The 19,063-nt window shown below is 42.1% G+C and overlaps 1 protein-coding gene across 2 annotated transcripts in view; it reads right to left on the reverse strand.

Moving 5' to 3' along the window:
- Window positions 1–19,063, reverse strand: part of LOC122539796 (SH3 and cysteine-rich domain-containing protein 2-like) — a 139,693-nt gene that overhangs the window by 84,969 nt on the left and 35,661 nt on the right. The window contains exon 1 of one of the 2 annotated variants that reach the window (XM_087977774.1): window positions 17,228–17,497. The exons of the other annotated variant lie outside the window; for it this stretch is intronic. Within the exon in view, the coding sequence (XP_087833900.1) occupies window positions 17,228–17,266 (39 nt within the window). The 5' untranslated portion in view covers window positions 17,267–17,497. Of the gene's footprint in view, window positions 1–17,227; window positions 17,498–19,063 lie in introns of those variants that run through there. 2 annotated transcript variants of the gene reach the window in all.

The raw sequence follows: 19,063 nt of genomic DNA on the forward strand, positions 1-19,063 counted from the left end.
GGATAACCTGCAAAACTTTCCAAAGTTGGGCACACTCACTCAGTCATGAATGCTCCTTTACAAAGTCAAGTCGTTCTGGGGGAGACTAGAATCTGGAATTTCTGGTTCTCAAGGTGGGCTTGGAGACTTTGCACTTTTACAATGTGATCACACCGTGTAGGGACAGTGACAGCCAATTCGTACACCATAGCCACCAATAATCACATAAATTGGCATCTGTTCTAGTGATAGCATTCATTGAATAAGTGTTGTCCAGGAAATGGTTTCCTATCAATCACAGAAAACACCTGAACTTAACTAACATGTTAAAAAATTGTTCCAATGAGATATATATCTAATATGTGAGAGTGTGTGCGCACAGATGTGCGAGAGAGACAGCGTGCGAGAGAGAATGCGAAAATTGTAAAATCAGCGAATGATTCACTGTCACATTTCAAGCCATTGCACAAACTCCAGATATCCCTCAAAACTTCCACTTCTGGGCAGTCAAGCTGTTCATGTTTCAGGTTATTAGTCCATCACACGATTAGTTAACTTCACCCAAGACTGGGACAATAGAAGTCCGAAAGGCTGCACTGACTTTGTTATTAGAGGAAATGGGTGCGGGAAGAGATATACAGGAGTGGAGAAGGGGGTAGTGGAATTTGCTGGAATCTTTGGTCCCAATTTTCACGCAACCACTGAAGGCAGACATTTCATAAATGGTCTCGTGCAGAGGTCAAAGGAAGAACAGCATTATAATCTGCTATTAAGTCCCAGTGGTTGAACTCCCAAACATTCCAGGACAAAGCAACCCGTTTGATTGACAGCTCATCCATTAAACATGCTCGCCACCATCAGTACGTGGTGCACTGCAGCAACCCACCAAGTGAGCGGCATCACCTTCCAAATCCACAAATACGTCCAACAAGAAAGACAAGGACAGCAGATGCATAGGAACACTACCATGTGTAAGTTCCCCTCCAAGCCACTCACTATCCTGACTTGGAAATGCATCAATTCACTGTCACTGGATCGCACATCTGAAGCTCCCTTCCTAATAGCGTCATCAGTCTATCCATACAAAAAGGACTTCAGTGGTTCAAGAGGGCAGCTTATCGTTTACTTCAAGAGCAATTAGGGAGCAGCAACAAAAGCTGGTGCATCCAGACATTCCCCTCCCTGTCAAAGTTATCAGATAGATATAGCCACTTGGGAGAAGAAGTATTAGAAGGTGTTAGCATGTAGACCTTCCCCAGTGAGGGAGTTGATGCTCTTCAAAAAGGAAGGCAGAGAAACAGAAGGAAGAAGAACAGCAGGGGGATTGAGTTTAAGAGCCGCAAGGTTATGCTGCAGCTCTTAGAGAGTCCTGGTTAGACCACAATTGAAATAATGTGTTCACTTCTGGTTGCCTCATTATGGAAAGGATGTGGCAGCTTTAGAGAGGATGCAGAGGCTTACCAGGATGCTGCCTGGACTGGAGGACGTGTCTTACGAGGAATTGTTGAGGGAGCTAGGGCTTTTCTCATTGGAGTGAAGGAGGATGAGAAGTGATTTGATAGAGATGTACAAGATGATGAGAGGCATAGATAGAGGAGATAACCAGAGATTTATTCCCAGGGCAGAAATGGCCATCAAGAGGGAGCATAATTTTAAGGTGATTGGAGGAAGGTTTAGGGGAGATGTCAGAGGTAGGTCTTTACGCAGAGTGTGGTGGGTGTGTGGAATGCACTGCCAGCGGTGGTAGTGGAGTCAGATACATTAGGAACATTTAAGCAACTCTTGGATAGGCACATAGAAGATAGTACAGTGAAGGGTATGTAGGTCAGTCTGATCTTAGAGTAGGATAAAAGGTCGGCACAACATCGAGGGCCAAAGGGCCTGTACTGTCCTATGTAGAAACAAAGATAGCATTGTGTAGCACTGAAGGAGAATCATCAAGCCTGTGTCAGATATTCAACAGCAGTGTCCAATCAGTGCCATACCCTTTAAATGTTACAACTCAATCTGCTTCCCGACTCCACCAAGCGGAGAATTCCAGATTACAAGAAGCTTCTGTACGAAAGAAAGTTTACATCTCCCTCCTGGGGCTCTTTTGCCAAAGATCTCCAATCGGTGTCCTGTGGTTGCTAACTCCTCTACAGCTATAAATATTCTCCCTATTTATACGTCACACAGCCCTTCATGAAATGTCACCTTTACCTTCCAGTTAAGATATTGGTCCCAATTGTTTCACAGCAGAATTTTGATACGATTGAGAAGAAAGTTCAGGCACTTAGCAATTGTGCACTGCATTCAGAGGCTATTCTTTTCAAGGTTAAGGTTAAGATGAGATAAAGAGCAAGGTTTCAAATGTCACTTTCTTGTCATAGGCATCATCCTCCAGGACCATCCATTGGGAAGTCCCATTGTACATCCATCCATAAACCTTTACAGAATTATGGACTGAGACAGAGCTAGTAATATATACAGTCACAGAGACGTATAGCACGGAAACAGACCCTTCGGTCCAACTTGTCCATGCTGACCAATATCCCAAGTTAATCTAGTCCCATTTGCCAGCATTTGGCCCATATACCTCTAAACCCTTCCTATTCATGTCCCCATCCAGATGCCTTTTAAAATGTTGCAATTGTACCATCCTCCAACCACTTCCTCTGGCAGCTCATTCCACACACGCACAACCCTCTGCATGAAGTTGTCCCTTAGGTCCCTTTTAAATCTTTCTTTCTCACCTTAAACTCAAGTTTTAGACTCCCGTACCCTGGGGAAAAAAAAAAAGAGTTTGTCAACTCACCCTATCCATGCTCCTCATAATTTTATGAACCTCTTTAAAGGGCACCCCTCAGCCTCCGAGACTCCAGGGAAAGTAGCCCAACTCACTTGTCCTCTCCCTATATGTCAGGCCCTACAATCCCAGTGACATCATTGTAAAGCTTTTCTGCGCCCTTTCAAGCTTAACAATATCTTTCCTGTAGCAGGGAGACCAGAATTGAATGCAGCATTCCAAAAGTGTTTCCAATCGCGAAGATATTTGCTGGGGTAAACTGAGTTCATATTGTCCACTGGAACAAACATTGATAACTCTAGTACATTGTGGTATACAAACAGAAAACTGATCCAACGTAACTGTGTTTAATTCTTGAAATTAAAAGTCTAGAAAGTGGAACTTCTGCTCTTGTACCTCAAAGCTCTCATCCACTAAAAAAAATCCCCAAACGTGGAACAAGTTGGTTTTTTTTGATGGTCTCTTGTTGTGTGAGAAGGACCATTGGCTTCAGACTTCCCACATTTAAAAAGGACATTTGTGCTCATCTAGTTTTAGATGTTCAACAAATTAGAGGCAGTGGAAGGCATCGAGGGGGCTAGCAGTGAATAAGAGACTGATGGCTAAGTGAGTAGCTGGAGTCACAAAATCCTCAGGCAAACAGAAGAGATTAGATATTATGAAGAATATCCTCTCAGTCATGTTGTAGAAAGGCACACTACATGGTGGCTCACTGGTTAGCACTGCGGTCTCACAGCGCCAGGGACCCCGTTCAATTCCAGCCTCATGTGACTGTGTGGAGTTTGCACATTCTCCTCGTGTCTCCTCGTGTTTCCTCCCACAGTCCAAAGATGTGCAGGGTAAATGAATTGGCCATGCTAAATTGTCCATAGTATTCAGGGATGTGTAGGTTAGATGCATTAGTCAGGGGTAAATGTAGAGTAATAGGAAGGGGAATGGGTCTGGGTGAGATATTCTGAGGTCAGTGTGGACTTGCTGGGCCGAAGGGATTCCATAATTCTATCAAAGACAAGAATAGACTCAACGAGCGCCTTTGAACAGGAAGCTGCCCAAGTTCTGGGGAGAGGTCAGTGCAAGTTCTCAAAGCTAACTTGTACATTAGCTAATATTCAGAGCTTTTGTAGGTTCACTCATTGTGAGCTATAGCTTTACTGCCTAATGGAGTCAAGACAGGAATTCCCCAGAGGTTTTTCTCAATTGTCCTTGCTTCTTGAAGATTAATTAAGTGGGGACAGGCTGAAACATCTCTAATAGAGGAAAAAAAAATTGGTCAGTCCATCAGGTTTGCCATGTCTTTGTATAGAATCCCAGTTAAAATCTTGGAACACACCCACCCCCGCCAGCAGCATTGTGGGTCTATCTACACAGCGCATGGACTGCAGATCAAAAAGGCAGCACACCAACACCCTCGAGGGTAACAAGGTTTGGGCAATTAATCCTGGCCAGCCAGTGATGCCCACATCCCAAGAGAGAATGGGATGATGAAACGCGAACATGTACCATAGTTCCCAGACCAATCCCCCGGCTGGAAATCTATGTCAGGTCAGCCTGAATGGACTGCAGAGAGCCACGGCTCACAAATCACATGTAACAAATGGTCTCAGAGTGATGTACACTTAGAAACCTTCACCAGGCCTTCTAGTGTTGGGAGAAAGCAAGAGAAGAAAGCATTCGGCTAATGGATACGTTCCATTCATGGTGTTTCTGGATGCTATGTGAATAATGAAAGTTAACAAGCTCATGCACTTCAAGCTTACAAAATTCTCAGAATATCTATATGCAATGGGAATAAACACTTGCAATGCAACAGTTGTTTTTACGATTACAATACAGCCAGATGTGGAAGATTACAGGGAGTCTTTGAATCTTTCTGTTTTGCCCCCTCACGTTTTGATGGCACACAGACACACACAGACACACCTCCCAATCATCCACTTGGAGTGATGCTGAGATGAGCTATTTCACATCTCCATCATCAGCCAGGTGTGGGACAAGAGATTTTAGACAGGGACAATAATACTTACAGGGAGAAATTCAGCTCATATCTCAGGGGCCTGGCAATAATGGACGAGGCAGCAATTCAGTCAAGCAGTTCTGATTACTCAAAGTAAGTGAATAAAGCTTAAGGCATTCTAGCAGAACAGGATTTACTGCCCAGAGCCATTGTCAAATTTCCATGTTCTCATTTTCCTGTAGCTTTCAGCTGATTTTAACAGAAGAGATGAATAATGTATTAGGGTGATGGAGAGGTTCTATTAGTCAGTATAGGTGAAAGGGCAGAAGATATCAGAGGGTATTTGGCATCAGATAATAATTATCGAGTGCCACAAATAATACATGTAGTAGGAAGATCTAAAATTCATTTCTTTGTATAGCACCATTGCAAAACACAAAACTAAGGCAAATAAAAACAATATATTAGATGCAATTATACAGCTTATTGTAAGGCTTCTTATCTTAAACACATGCAGTACAGATTCAATTGCAAAACCTCGATTGACAAGTTAATACTTACGCTCTTAAGACATAGGAGCAGAAGTTACGCCATTTACCCATTGAGTCGGCTCTGCCATTCAATCATGGATGATAGTTTCTCAACCCCATTCTCCTGCAACCCTTGATACTCAAGAACCTATCTATCTCAGTCTAAATATATACAATGACCTGGCCTCCACAGCCTTTTGTGGCAATGAATTCCATAGATTCACCACTCTCTGGCTGAAGAGGTTTCCCGTTATCACCATTCTAAAAGGTCTCCCCTTTACTCTAAGGCTGTGTCCTCGGGTTGTAGTCTCTCCTACCAATGGAAACATCTTCCCAACATCCGCTCTGTCCAGGCCATTCAGTATTCTGTACGTTTCAATTAGATCAGCCCTCATCCTTGTAAACTCCATCGACCCAGAGTCCTCAAATGTTCCTCAATGTTTAAGCTTTTCATTCCTGGAACCATTCTAGTGAACCTCCTCTGAACACACTCCAAGGCCAGTACATCCTTCCTGGGAAATGGGGCCCAATACTGTGCACTATACTCCAAATGTGGCCTGACCAGAGCCTTATAGACCCTCAGAAGTATATCCCTGCTTTTATATTCAAGTCCTCTCAAAATAAATGCCTTCACTGCATTTGCCTTCCTAAATACTGACTCAAGTTTATAATGAGAGAATCCCGGACTAGAACTCTCAAGTCTCTTTGCACTTCAGACATCTGAATTTTCTCCCCATTTAGAAAACAGCCCACGTCTCTATTCTTGCTACCAAAGTGCATGACCTCACACTTTCCTATGTTGTACTCCATCTGCCACTTCTTTGCCCACGCTCCTAACCTGTCCAAATCCTTCTGCAGCCTCCCCGCCTCCTCAAAGCTACTTGTCCCTCTACCTATCTTTGTATCATTTGCAAACCTAGCCAGAATGCCCTCAGTTCCTTAATTTAGATCATTCAGTCCTAACACTGAGCCTTGCGGAACTTTTTTTTTGTTGGTAAAGCCATTGCCAAAGGGGGAGGTTTATAAACAAATGATATCTGCTTGTTCCTGTGCCTCAGATAGGCATTAAAGATCCAACAGAAACGTTGCTTCAAAGTTATTGCAAATGAACCAGTTTGGGATACTCAAGATAGTGACTCTTTTTAGACTTCAAGAAATGGAACAAATCATTTCACTTACATCTCATTATGAAGCATGATTTGTCATTCAAGTAAAAGTGGTGTCAAACTTGTCCATTGCAGATATCCCACAAATGTCATTTAGATAAAAGACTAGTTCTTTTGTGGTTCTTGATGCAGTACGAATTGCAATAATGACAGAGCTTGAGCTTCCTTTGAACAGCGCAGTTGTATCTTTAATATCCATTTCAGTTACTGAAACAAGATGATTGTCAATTGTATTGATAATTCCAGTTTGGTAATGCCATTGCCAATGACAATTTTGTGTGTTGAATTGTCAACCTAAGTTTATGCATTGAAGAATCGGCATTGCATTTTAATACGTCTGTTTATAATATATCTTATGTTAATTATACACTGTATATTAAGCTAATTTTATTTGCCTTCAAATTTTCTACTCTCCTTTCCCCGATGTGCCAAAATCAATTTACTTTGGCTCTGCTTGATGTCTTTCGGTCTCCGCTTGTTAAAGGTCCTTTGCAAATCAGGTGAGGTTTTTGCTTGAAAGAACACAGCCTATTGCAAATGAGGGCATGGCCTTATCAAATTTAGAACAGATTGAACCAAGAACTTTTCAGTCAAATTATTGGAACGAGTTTCACTATTGGGCAAGGTAAGATTTCCTAAAGTCAGCATTAGAGTTTGATAAAGATTAGATCAGATTCCCTACAGTGTGGAAACAGGCCCTTCAGCCCAACAAGTCCACACCGCCCTCCGAAGAGTAACCCACCCAGACCCATTTCGCTCTGATTAAAGCACCTAACCCACCTAGCCTGCACATCTCTGGACACTGTGGGCAATTTAGCGTGGCCAATTCACCTGACCTGCACATCTTTGGACTGTGGGAGGAAACCGGAGCACCCGGAGGAAACCACACAGACACAGGGAGAATGTCTGTGTGGAGTTTGCACAGTCACTCAAAGCTGGAATTGAACCTGGATCCTGGTGCAATGAGGCTGCAGTGCTAACCACTGAGCCACCGTACTGCCTGGAGGGCAGTGGAGAGGTAGATCAAATCTGTGCTGTCAATCTATTTCTAAAATATTGGTGACATATTACCAGAAATGTGCAGATGAAGACTCCAAGATGGAAATTAAGGACATCCTCATACAGCAATAACAGGACTTGCTGGTTCTTGTCCCACACTGTTGAGGGACCAAGAAATATTTGGTAAATCTGGTGCCCATGCATCTTACTATTCAGGTAGCTCAGTGGTTAGCACTGCTGCCTCACAGTGCCAGGGTCCTGGGCTCAATTACACCTCAGGTGACTCCACATCTGCATGGACCTCCTCTGGGTGCTCCAGTTTCCTCTCAGTCCAAACATTTGCAGGTTAGATAGATTGGCTATGCTAAATTGTCCATAATGTCCAGAGATGTGCAGGCTAGGTGGGTTAGCCACGGGAAAAGTGGGGTTACAGGGATAAAGTAAAAGGGTGGGTCTGGGTGGGATACTCTCCAAAAGGTTGGTGTGGACTCAGTGGGCTGAATGGTCTGCTTCCACACTAGGGATTCTACAATAGCGAAGGCAGCATTAGGCATGCTTGCCTTCATAGGTCAGTGACTTGAGTATAGCAGTTGGGAGGTCATGTTGCAGCTGCACAGGACATTGATGAGGCTACTTTTGGAATACTGTGTGCAATTCTGGTCGCACTGCTATAGGATGTCATGAAATTTGAAAGGGCGCAGAAAGGATTTACAAGGACGCTGCCAGGTATAGAGGGTTTGAGCTACAGGGAGAGGCTGAATAGGCTGGGGCTGTTTTCCCAGAAGCATTGGAGGCTGAGGAGTGACCTTATAGAGGTTTATAAAATCATGAGGGGCATGGATAGGGTAAATAAACAAGATCCCCTACTCCAGTGTAGGGGAGCCTAAAACTAGGTTTAAGGTGAGAGGAGAAGATTTAAAATGGATCGAAGGGGTAACTTTTTCACAGAGGGTGGTGTGTGTATGGAATGAGCTGCCATAGGAAGTGGTGGAGGCTGGTACAATTACAACATTTAAAAGGCAGCTGGATGGATATATGAATTGGAAGGGTTGAGAGAGATATGGGCCAAGTGCTGGCAAATGGGACTAGTCAGCATGGACGAGTTGGAACAAAAGATCTACTTCCATGCTGTATAGCTCTATGACTCTAGCAAATAAATACATAGCTGTCATGTAAAAAGAAACAGGTATTTATAGCATGAATACTATCAGTTGAACCCGTGAATAAATCAACAGATCTATTTATTTGAGTCTACAATATTAACAGCACAGGAACAGCATAGCTTAGAAGAACCATGTCGGTGTTTATCCTTCAGGAGTCAATTTGCATCCTTCCTTCTCTAACCCTCGCAGCACGTTGTGGCTGAGTTAGTAAAACTCACACTTCTGAGTCACAAAGTTCTGCGTTCAATTCCTACTCAGAGACTGGAGCACAAAAACCAAGGCTGACATTTTAATGCAAAACTGATGGCATACTGTGCTCTCTTTGGGCGAGATATTAAAACGGAGCCTGCTCTGCTTCTCAGGTGAGTGCAAAAGATCCCAGGATATTTTTTTCCAAAGAACAGTCCTGGATTTATTCTGTGTGTTGGAGCTATTATTCACCTTCCAATCAACACCCCTCAAAATCAGGTTATCCAGTCGCAAGCCCAGTTTTGTTTGTGGGAGCTTCCTGTGTACAAATTGACCACAAGACTTCCTATACTGAGTGACTACAATGTAAGAAAAATTATTGTGTTTTTGAACCAGTGGCTGTAAAACGTACCACAGAAAACAAGCCAATTTTTATTATTTACCATTTCCTATTTCATTCTCCCTTATAGGTTTATCTGGCTTCACTGGATTGCATCCATGTTATTCACCTCTACACAGGCAGTGGGTAGTACATGAACATTGTTATCACAAGCGGAGGTTAAGATGTTTCTGAAAACCCTGTTGGATTAATAAAGAATCTCTTTAAATTTACGGCCTTTAGTGCTGGTCTCACATGCAAGTGAAAACATCTTCTCCATATCTACCACTATCAAAGCCTTTCATAAGGCTAAGTACTTGTCATCTTTGTATTAATACATTTGTTGAATACTTGCCTATATTTATTTCTCCCTGAACTGGTTCTTTAACTTTTCCCCTAATTGTCTTGTATTCCTCTTATCTACGGGTCATATGTTTCATATTGTTAAATTTCTGTTAGTTTCCATCCTTTATTTGTCTACGCCATTCTAAAATGACTTTTCTTTAGTTTAAATGATGCAGAATTAGCTCTACAACTAGGTAATCTGTTAAAAATATCCGATATCAATCTCTCTCTTTTCCTTTCCCCATCCCATCTTTCCAAAATTCGCTTTCCTCAATCTGTTGTACTTGCTTTTTGTGCTAACCATTTCTTTACATTTTGAGGCTAAAAGCTCATTACATTGTAGTCACAATCTCCAAGATACTCACCCAGGTCTACCCGACTCTCTCCTTACTCAAAACTGGGTGGAAATAATGCGTTCTCATGTCTAGGAACACAGCCAAACTGTTTTGATGTTGGAGCCTGCACACATTTTCAGTCTTCACCTTTTGCCTCATTTTTTTTCCCCCTCAGATATTGCCAACATAATTACATCGTACAATATACAAAGGCACAAAAGAACGTAAAATTTTATTTTAGTTTTCATGGGGTGTTAGCATCGCTGGCTCAGCCTGCATGTGTTACCCATCCATAACAGCCCTGGGAGGAGGTGGGAGTGCCTTCTTGAACCACTGGAATCCTTAGGGGTCTGCACATTTGGATCATAGCAGGAACCAGTCTCATTAATTGAAGTAGAATGGGATTACCAATGAGAACCCAGTAGTTTTGAAATAGCAGTCCAGTCTGAATCTGATAGAGTGAAAAATATATTGGAATAAAACTCAATTAAACAAAATCAAAGAAAGTTCCAACACTCGAACTTTCAGTGTCTTTTCTCTTAACCTTTTAATTATAAACTCAATGGCCTGATGTCCAATGCCTTATACTGCATGGGCCAAGGTCTCAGCTGTGATTTCATTTGAACCAGCTGGAATTAATACAAGCAGGAAGGATTAACTTTGTTATTTTACATTCCAGCAAGGCACAAGCTGTGTGCACATATTAGGATTATGTACCATAAATTTTAGCATGCAGTGTATAATTACAATTCCAAATTGGCCTAAGATTTTTTTTTAAATTCACAATTGTCAAAATCCTTTTGCATAAATTAAGAGGTTTGTTTTCCAAACCACATTTCATACAAGTTCTAAACACTGACATTTGTGCCCCCTTCCATGTCAGTGTCACCAAAGCACACTTGCATTTATACAGTACAAAACCAAACAGATTAACCATTCGCTAGATCAATAACTCATCCTGTACAATTCAGAAAAACATGCAAGGATCTCAATATAACATTTTCAAATTACAGAGTGTGGTGAACTCAGCTCGGACAATCCCAAAGGCCAACCTCCCATCTAGAGAATCCATCTACCAGTCCCGCTGTCAAGGAAAGGCCGCCAGCATTCTCAAAGATCCATCCCACCCTGGCAATGTTTTTCTACAACCTCTACCATCAGGGAGAAGGTACAGAGGCCTGAACATATGCACCAGCCAGTTTCATGACTGTTTCTACCCTACTTTTGTTAGAATACTGAAGGACTCACAAACTCTTAATATTCGCCTGTACCTGTGGTTTTGTTTTTGCTGCTGTTTACTTATTATTTACTTACCGATGCTACTTAACTCTGATCTGCCTGTATTGCACACAAGACAAAGCTTTTCACTGTTCCTAGATACATGTGACAATTAATTCAATTCAATTCAATTCAATTGGTCTTTTGTCTGCTAATTGAAGTAAGTTCAAAGTGACCTGCAGTGTGATTTTTCAAATGGTAGGAAGAGTGTCTGTCTTCCTAAATCTTTCCATTCAATTATTGATGCTCATGTGTCTTCAAGCTGCCTGAGCCCAAAGCACAAGTTTCCACTGTAAAACCTGTCGGCTTCTCTAAACCTCTCCTTTAAAGACGATCCCCAAAACCTACAATTTACCAAGGTCTTGGTCACCTCTTCTAATGTTGCATGTGACTTGGTGTCAAACTACTGATAAAGTTCTGTTGGCTTCACAAACTAATACAGGTATCTGTTTTCAGACATTTATCTGGGTAGCCCTAGCTAGACAGGTTCGATCGGCTGAGAGAGTAGTCCCGACAAATGAAAACATTTAAAATGGAAGTAATCCAAAAATGATCATTCTCAAAAGATTTGGCATGGTGACTTTTCCTTTGGCAGCCTGTTCCATTGTGGAATTATTCTTGGAAAGAAAGTTATTGATACTGCGTCTTGGAGACAGCTGGAGCTCGAGGTTTATCTTACATTGTGTGTTGTCATTGTTGAAGGGCACCCAGTACTTATTCTGGTCAATTCTCCCAGACTATTCCATGCTTTATAGAAAATAGTCAGCTGATCATTTTATAGGAGCAAACTACTGCAGATGCTGGAATCTATACTGAAAACAACAAATGTTGGAAATGACAGTGGGTCAGACAGCATCCATGGAGAGAGCGCAAGCCAACGTTGAGTCTAGATGACTAATCAAAGTTGTTCTGAAGAGTCATCTGGACTCAAAACGTTAGATTACTCTCTCCGCGGATGCGGCCTGACCAGCTGTGATCTCCAGCATTTGTTTTTTGCAGTCTATTATTTTCCCTCCTATGCTTTGTACTTCCAATTCCAAATCATTGCTCAGTGATGCAACACCGGCGTCTCCCCCAGAATGACTGGTTTTGAATTGATTAACTTATTGGTTTATTGTATAATAATTTCACACACAAGCTGCATATTCCAGGATTGGACAAACAAATATTTGGTAAATGATAACGCTGATACTTTTGTTGCAATACCAAAGCTTCGTCCTGATTTGATAATTACACCATTGAAGTGTCTTGGGATGCTTTGCCACATTATAAAAAAAAAATGCGCTATATAACCAAGTCACCATTGTTCGTGGTAACAGGAGGTTAATATGGTGTTGTACTTTATTTTTCTTTCCAAAGCTCTCATGCTTGATTCTTACTTTACAGTATGCCATTTAAATTGTTTAAAACCCTGCAGATAATTGTTAGTCATCAGGCTCAATGATTTTAAATTTGAGATGTATAGTTTGGAACATTACAAGCAAAAGCAATACTGTGATTGCACTATGCAAGGAGAGTCGAGTGAACTTCATTGCAAGAATTTTCTTCACTTAACACTTACAGACCCCTCAAATGTATTGTAATCATGAGGGATGTGTTTATACTTATCTGCACTCTTTTGTCATTCAAAAGATCAAAAATGGACCCACAATAAAGCATAGCACAGTCAAACCTCCAATGGTGAATGCAGTCAGCAAATCGGAATGTGAAATGCCATTGCATTACATAGTCAGTCTAACCAACCTAATCCTGAGGAATCCTGTTCTAAATCACAAACTTTCCTTTCTCATTCAGATACCAAGTGAATCATTTACACTTGTGAAATTTCACATTTTCCACTTAATGAGCAGAAATTCAATTCAAATGGTTGATCCCAGACAGACAACGCGCGCGCGCACACAAATTGATCAAAGTTAAAAATCACAGCCACCAGATTATTGTGCAACAGGTTTATTTGGAATTTCTAGCTTTCCGAGCACTGCTTCTTCAACAAGGACTTCCAATTAAACCTGTTGGACTATAACCTGGTGTTGTGCGATTTTTAACGTTGTACACCCCAATCCAACACTGGCACCCCCACAAAGATTGATCAGTCTTCAGTTATTTACCTCAGTTTGTGGGATCTTGCTGTGCACATAAATCTGTCTGCAATTCAACACGAACACCACCACCATCACATGAAAAAGTAATTTGTTGCTTGTCAAGTGCTAAAGATCCTGGAGGATACAAAATGTGTTTTCAACAGCCTTCATTTCTCCCAACAAGAACAAAAATTGGAGTTTGATTTTGATTGGATTTGAATCGATGGACAAATCTGATGACAGCACAAGTGCAGTGGAGTGTGTCTATCAGCTGTAACCAAAATAAATGTACAACATGCATGATTGTGTTTGAATATTTGAGTGAAGACGGATGCTCAGTTCTGATATTAGAGTATTATTGGAATAGCTAATTCTAGTAGTGGGCGGCACGGTGGGTCAGTGGTTAGCACTGCTGCTTCACAGAACCAGGGTCCCAGGTTCGATTCTGGCCTTGGGTGACTGTCTGTGCGGAGTTTGCAGATTCTCCCTGTGTCTGCGTGAGTTTCCACTGGGTGCTCCGGTTTCCTCTCCCAGTCCAAAGATATGCAGATCAGGTGAATTGGCCACGCTAAATTTCCTGTAGTGTGGTTAGGTGCATTGGTCAGAGGGAAACGGGACTGGGTGGGTGACTCTTCGGAGGGTCGGTGTGGACTTGTTGGGCCAAAGGCCTGTTTCCACAATGTAGGGAATCTAATCTAGTCTAACACTGCAGATTTGAAATATTAAACTCCTACTAAAAGTGGTTATTAAAAAGACAGCCATAGGATTACCTTGCAAGTGTTAGTACTCATTGAAATTCTGCGGGTTTTAAAAAGCTTCAGGGGATGACTCTCATTATCCAGGGTTGTTAGTAGGTGATATCTTATTCTTGATCATTAACAAAAAAAGAATCATTCAGACCAGGAAGGCTGGAGGTAGTTGAAACTTTGTTAGAGTCAGTGCCTTCAATAGGTAGCATGGAGAGTGCTAACTGGAGCCTGTGGCAGACCTGCCTCAAGTTCCCACCTCAAAAAATAGGAGACATCAGCGAAATCTCACTAATTGAAGAAAGAGGCGTGCCGTTGAAGATTTTTCTCTTGCACTCGATCAGGATAGGTGCAAGAATGCTAAATCTCAAAGGAAACAATTTAAACTGCATGAGAAATGTTTCCCTGGAAAATACAACTAGTGTCCCTCATGCTTTTATTTAATTCGAAAAAGTTGCAATGTTTGACATGCTGTCTTATTTAAGATGGTGAATCTGGCTGATGAAGTGGCTCACTTATGGATTTGTAAAAGACTGCCTATGTTCATACAAACCTCTTCCCTTTAAAAGCAGTAGGAATATGCTTAAATATTCCACCTTGATGGAATTAAACAGAACATTGCCGTCAATAATTCTCTGGTGTCTTGTTCATGGCAACGCCTTAACCAACATCCACACACCCAATCAATCAGCTCCCTTTTCTCATGCAATATAATTGATATGTGCTGTTGTTGCCTCTTGTGTTGAGCGTATGTCTCCTTCCTCAGCAGGACTTGGGTTCTGTTGCTTGGTTGTATAATCGCATTTGCCTTTCAATACTACCACTAAAACTAGGGCCACCATCAACACAACATTACAATGTAACTCCACAGTGAGGAGTCATTCTTTTCTTTTTATTCATTCAAGGGATGAGGGCTATTTATTGTCCATCCCTGATTGCCCAGAGGGCAGTTAAGAGTTAACCACATTGCTGTGGGACTGAAGAGACATGTCAGCCAGACCTGGTAAAGATGGCAGATTTTCTTCTCTAAAAGACATAAGTGAACCAGATAGCTACTTTTCTCCCCCTCCCAGACAACAGCAATAATTTCATGGTTATCATTGATTTCAATAACAATCAGGAATGATGAATTTAAACTCCATCATCTGCTGTGGCAGGATTTGAACCCAGGTCCCAGAACATTACTGGGATCACTAGATTAACTGTCCAGCAATAAATATAATTAGGCCTACACCTCCCCACCAAGCCTCAGATTGGATAGCATGGTGGCTCAGTGGTTAGCACTGCTGCCTCACACTGCCAGGGACCTGGGTTCAATTCCCCCCTTGGCCAATTGTCTGTGTGGGGTTTGCACATTCTCCCCATGTCTGTGCGGGTTTGCTCCGGTTTCCTCCCTCAATCCAAAGATGTGCAGGTGAATTGGCCGGGCTAAATCACCCAATCTGTTGTTAGGTGCATTAGCCAGAGGTAAACAGAGTAAAAAGAAAGGGTCTGGGTGGGTTATTCTTCGTAGGGTCGGTGTGGACTTGTTGGGCCGAAGGGCCTGTTTCCATACTGGAGGGAATCTAACCTGGTCACATTGTCACTCCTCTGTTAGATTTCAAGTCCTACACCAGACATTCGAGTGTATCATTCAGGCAGACACTCCACTGCAGTGCTGCTTTGTCAGAGGTGTAGTCTTTAGGATAAAGACGCAAAGCTGATGTTTCTTCCACCACGTCAGAAGGGATTGCATGGTACTTCATTTTATGAAGAATGGGGAAATCCCCACTATTCAGCTAATGCCCCTTAACTAAAATCAACAAGGAGAAAATGAGGACTGCAGATGCTGGAGATCAGAGCTTAAAAATGTGTTGTTGGAAAAGCGCAGCAGGTCAGGCAGCATCCAAGGAACAGGAGAATCAACGTTTCGGGCATAAGCCCTTCTTCAGGAATGAGGAGGGTGTGCCAAGCAGGCTAAGATAAAAAGGTAGGGAGGAGGGACCTTGGGGGAGGGGCGTTGGGAATACGATAGGTGGAAGGAGGTTAAGGTGAGGGTGATAGGCCGGAGACGGGGTGGGGGCGGAGATCCCTCTACAAGGATCTCAGTGAGTCCCTCTCTCACTGCACCCCCAGGTCATCTCCTCTGCACAGAAGCTCTTCAGCCACGTCATCTCCGCCCCACCCCCTCTCTGGCCTATTACCCTCACCTTAACCTCCTTCCACCTATCGTATTCCCAACACCCCTCCCCCAAGTCCCTCCTCCCTACCTTTTATCTTAGCCTGCTTGGCAAACCTTCCTCATTCCTGAAGAAGGGCTTATGACCGAAACGTTGATTCTCCTGTTCCTTGGATGCTGCCTGACCTGCTGCGCTTTTCCAGCAACACATTTTTAAGCTCTAAAATCAACAGACCAGATTAGCCGGTCATTAGCTCTTTGTAATTTGCTGCTTCCAAATCAGTTGTCAAGTTTCCCAAGTCCGGGAACACATTGTATATTTCAGTGACTATAAAGGTGCTTTGGCATGTCTGAAGGTGATGAAAGGTGCTGTAAAAGTGATTCTTCTTATCTCTCTCGCTTTAGTGCACCGGATAAGCAGGAAGAGCAAACTGACTCACGGTCACGTGTAGCATGGTAAAGGCAGGCATGCACGACTGACAATGCTGCTCAACAGCCTTGTAGAAAATGTAGGGCCTGACAGGCGCCCAGCTGTCAGCAGTGTTTCTGACATGAATGCAGAAACAAGGTCTGTTAGTTAATGTAACCAGTAGAGGAGTTGTTTTCACACTCACTGATCTCAGACACTTAGACAATGGCACAGAATCTATAAAGTGCATTGATTCCAATTAAAAAAACAATTCAGCTCAGAGTTCATTTCTGCATTTAAGATAGCTCTCAGAATGCAGTTAGCCTAAATTTGGAACTCCATAGCACTGATATCATGCCAGGTAGTTGCACTACTAAATCCAGCAGAGTTTGATGCAAAAACCATTCATGTGAAATGAGAGCTCTTTTTAGATATTATTCCTGATAGACTTGATGTCAAAGAACTAATAAGTGTTCAATTGAAACAGACAACTCAGGAATTCTTGAACCAGAGTCAAGTGTCACTGTGGATAGAGAAACAGCTAAAAAAATTCAGAGTCAGAGTCATCAGGTCTGTTTCTGTGGTGCATGATGTTTCAGTCCAACCAGTCCACACCAACCATAATCCCAAAGTGAACTAATCCCACCTGCCTGCGCTTGGCCCATATCCCTCCAAACATTTCTTATTCATGCACTTATGCAAGTGTATTTTAAACGTTGTAACTGTACCAGAGGAAGTGGTGGATGCAGGACGTTCATTCCATACATTAACCACTCTGTGTAATGTTTCAAGTCTGGTACAATGCTTCTTCCGAATTGACGTTCAGATTTCCTCTTTTGGTTCTGCAGTCATAGCGGACTCGAATCTTAACTTTATTTCTCTCTCCACAGATACTGCCAGACTTGAGTTACCAGCATTCAGAGTTTGTTTCAGATTTCCAGCATTTGCAGTATTTTGCTTTTATGCCAAGAGTCACTGTCCCTTTCTAATCTGTAAAGCTTCTGTTCAGTGCACGAAGTTGGATGATATTCTCTATTCTGGTGATACAAGAGTCATAAATATAAACAAACAGCAAACCTTGGAGCACTTCAACTCGTCACACATGAAAGAAATAAAGACAGCTACGTTAAATATCACTCACACAATGGCAATTCATTGCACAGATGTACAATAAAATATAATTGGATAGTAACAGACCAAAGTTAAAATTAATCTCATGGTTGGATGCTCAACTGTGGAACACTCATGGACAAGACTTGGCTGAGATGCCCACTAAAGGAGATTGGAAATTAATAATTCCTATCCAAAACACACCTGAATAATGACAGCTTTAGAAAAGGGGAGTAGAAAATGGAGGTAGACAAATCCTCCTCTGATATCAGAAATATTTAGCTTTCCGAGGCAGAAAGGTGGTTTTTCACCCCCACACCAGCTCGGAAGTAACTATTCTGTCAGCTTTTGTAATTTTAAGAACTTACAATTCAAAGCAAGTTTGAATAAAGCTTGCCAGCCCACAGACCAAAATGTTGATAGTGGTTGGCATTATTCTTTTCGATGTTTCAGTGAGAACTACATCTGTAATGGGAAAGCCAGACCGGTCATAACAGACTCCCACAAAAGCAGGTGTAAAAGTTGTGTAACCCACACCCCACATTTGCTGAAATATAGGGGATATAAAACAAATCAGGCAGGTATCAGTGTGTTTTAAAAAAGGATGGTTGGCTTGGTGTAAAACCACTCCACAAATCAAGAGTCTGTAAAGAACAGAAATTATAGCACTGGCTCACAAAAAAGTAGTCATTTTGATTTTGACTACCCTATTTTTTGTTTCAAAAAAATATATTTATACAGGTATATGGTCATAAATGCAGTTCACTTCCGTACAGTAGAATATCAAGGAAACAAACAAAGATTGGAGTTTAACTCTATCCAAACAGACCAAAGACATCACTTACATGTACAAGGCCACATTTATGTGCATTTGAGGCACTAGGAGGGTCTTCAGCAGAAAGACCTCAGACAGTAGTCTTTCTCTACTGTGCCTTAGCAGCAGCTGCCCTGGGGTCTCGTGCGTCTCTCAGCATGTGGTTGTAGACTTTAGGATGTGCCAGTCTGCAACACTCTGTCAGGGCCAACTCCTTGCTCTGGAAGACTGACAGCTTCAGGCAGACTGACTACCCATTAAACCACCCTCTCCCATTGTCATTGATGTGGGAGAAGGAGCTGATCAGGTATGCCCCACTTCTCACTATTGGTACAGTTCAACACTCTCAGGAGGTGAGAAGAATGTGGCGGGAAATTGATTTAAATTGTGTTATAATCCAAAAACAAAATCAGATTCTCTGTCAAGAAAACAAATCCTTTCAAAATCTCGCCATCAGGTATCGAGAAGCTTATTATTTGCAGACATTCGTAATGAATGTTAGTTTTATTTGCCACATTAAACATCGTGCTCCCATTTTCCCTCTGCACACATTGGGAAATAAGTGGCACAAAAAGATCCATCTGATAAAACAAAGCTGGAACCAGTGGGCCCGTCTCACCATCTGTGGAATTAGCTGTCT

Source organism: Chiloscyllium plagiosum, unplaced genomic scaffold, assembly GCF_037043375.1.
Source record: "Chiloscyllium plagiosum isolate Xiang-an unplaced genomic scaffold, Cpla_swu_hap1 HiC_scaffold_32, whole genome shotgun sequence".
In the NCBI taxonomy this organism is placed as follows: Eukaryota; Metazoa; Chordata; class Chondrichthyes; order Orectolobiformes; family Hemiscylliidae; genus Chiloscyllium; species Chiloscyllium plagiosum.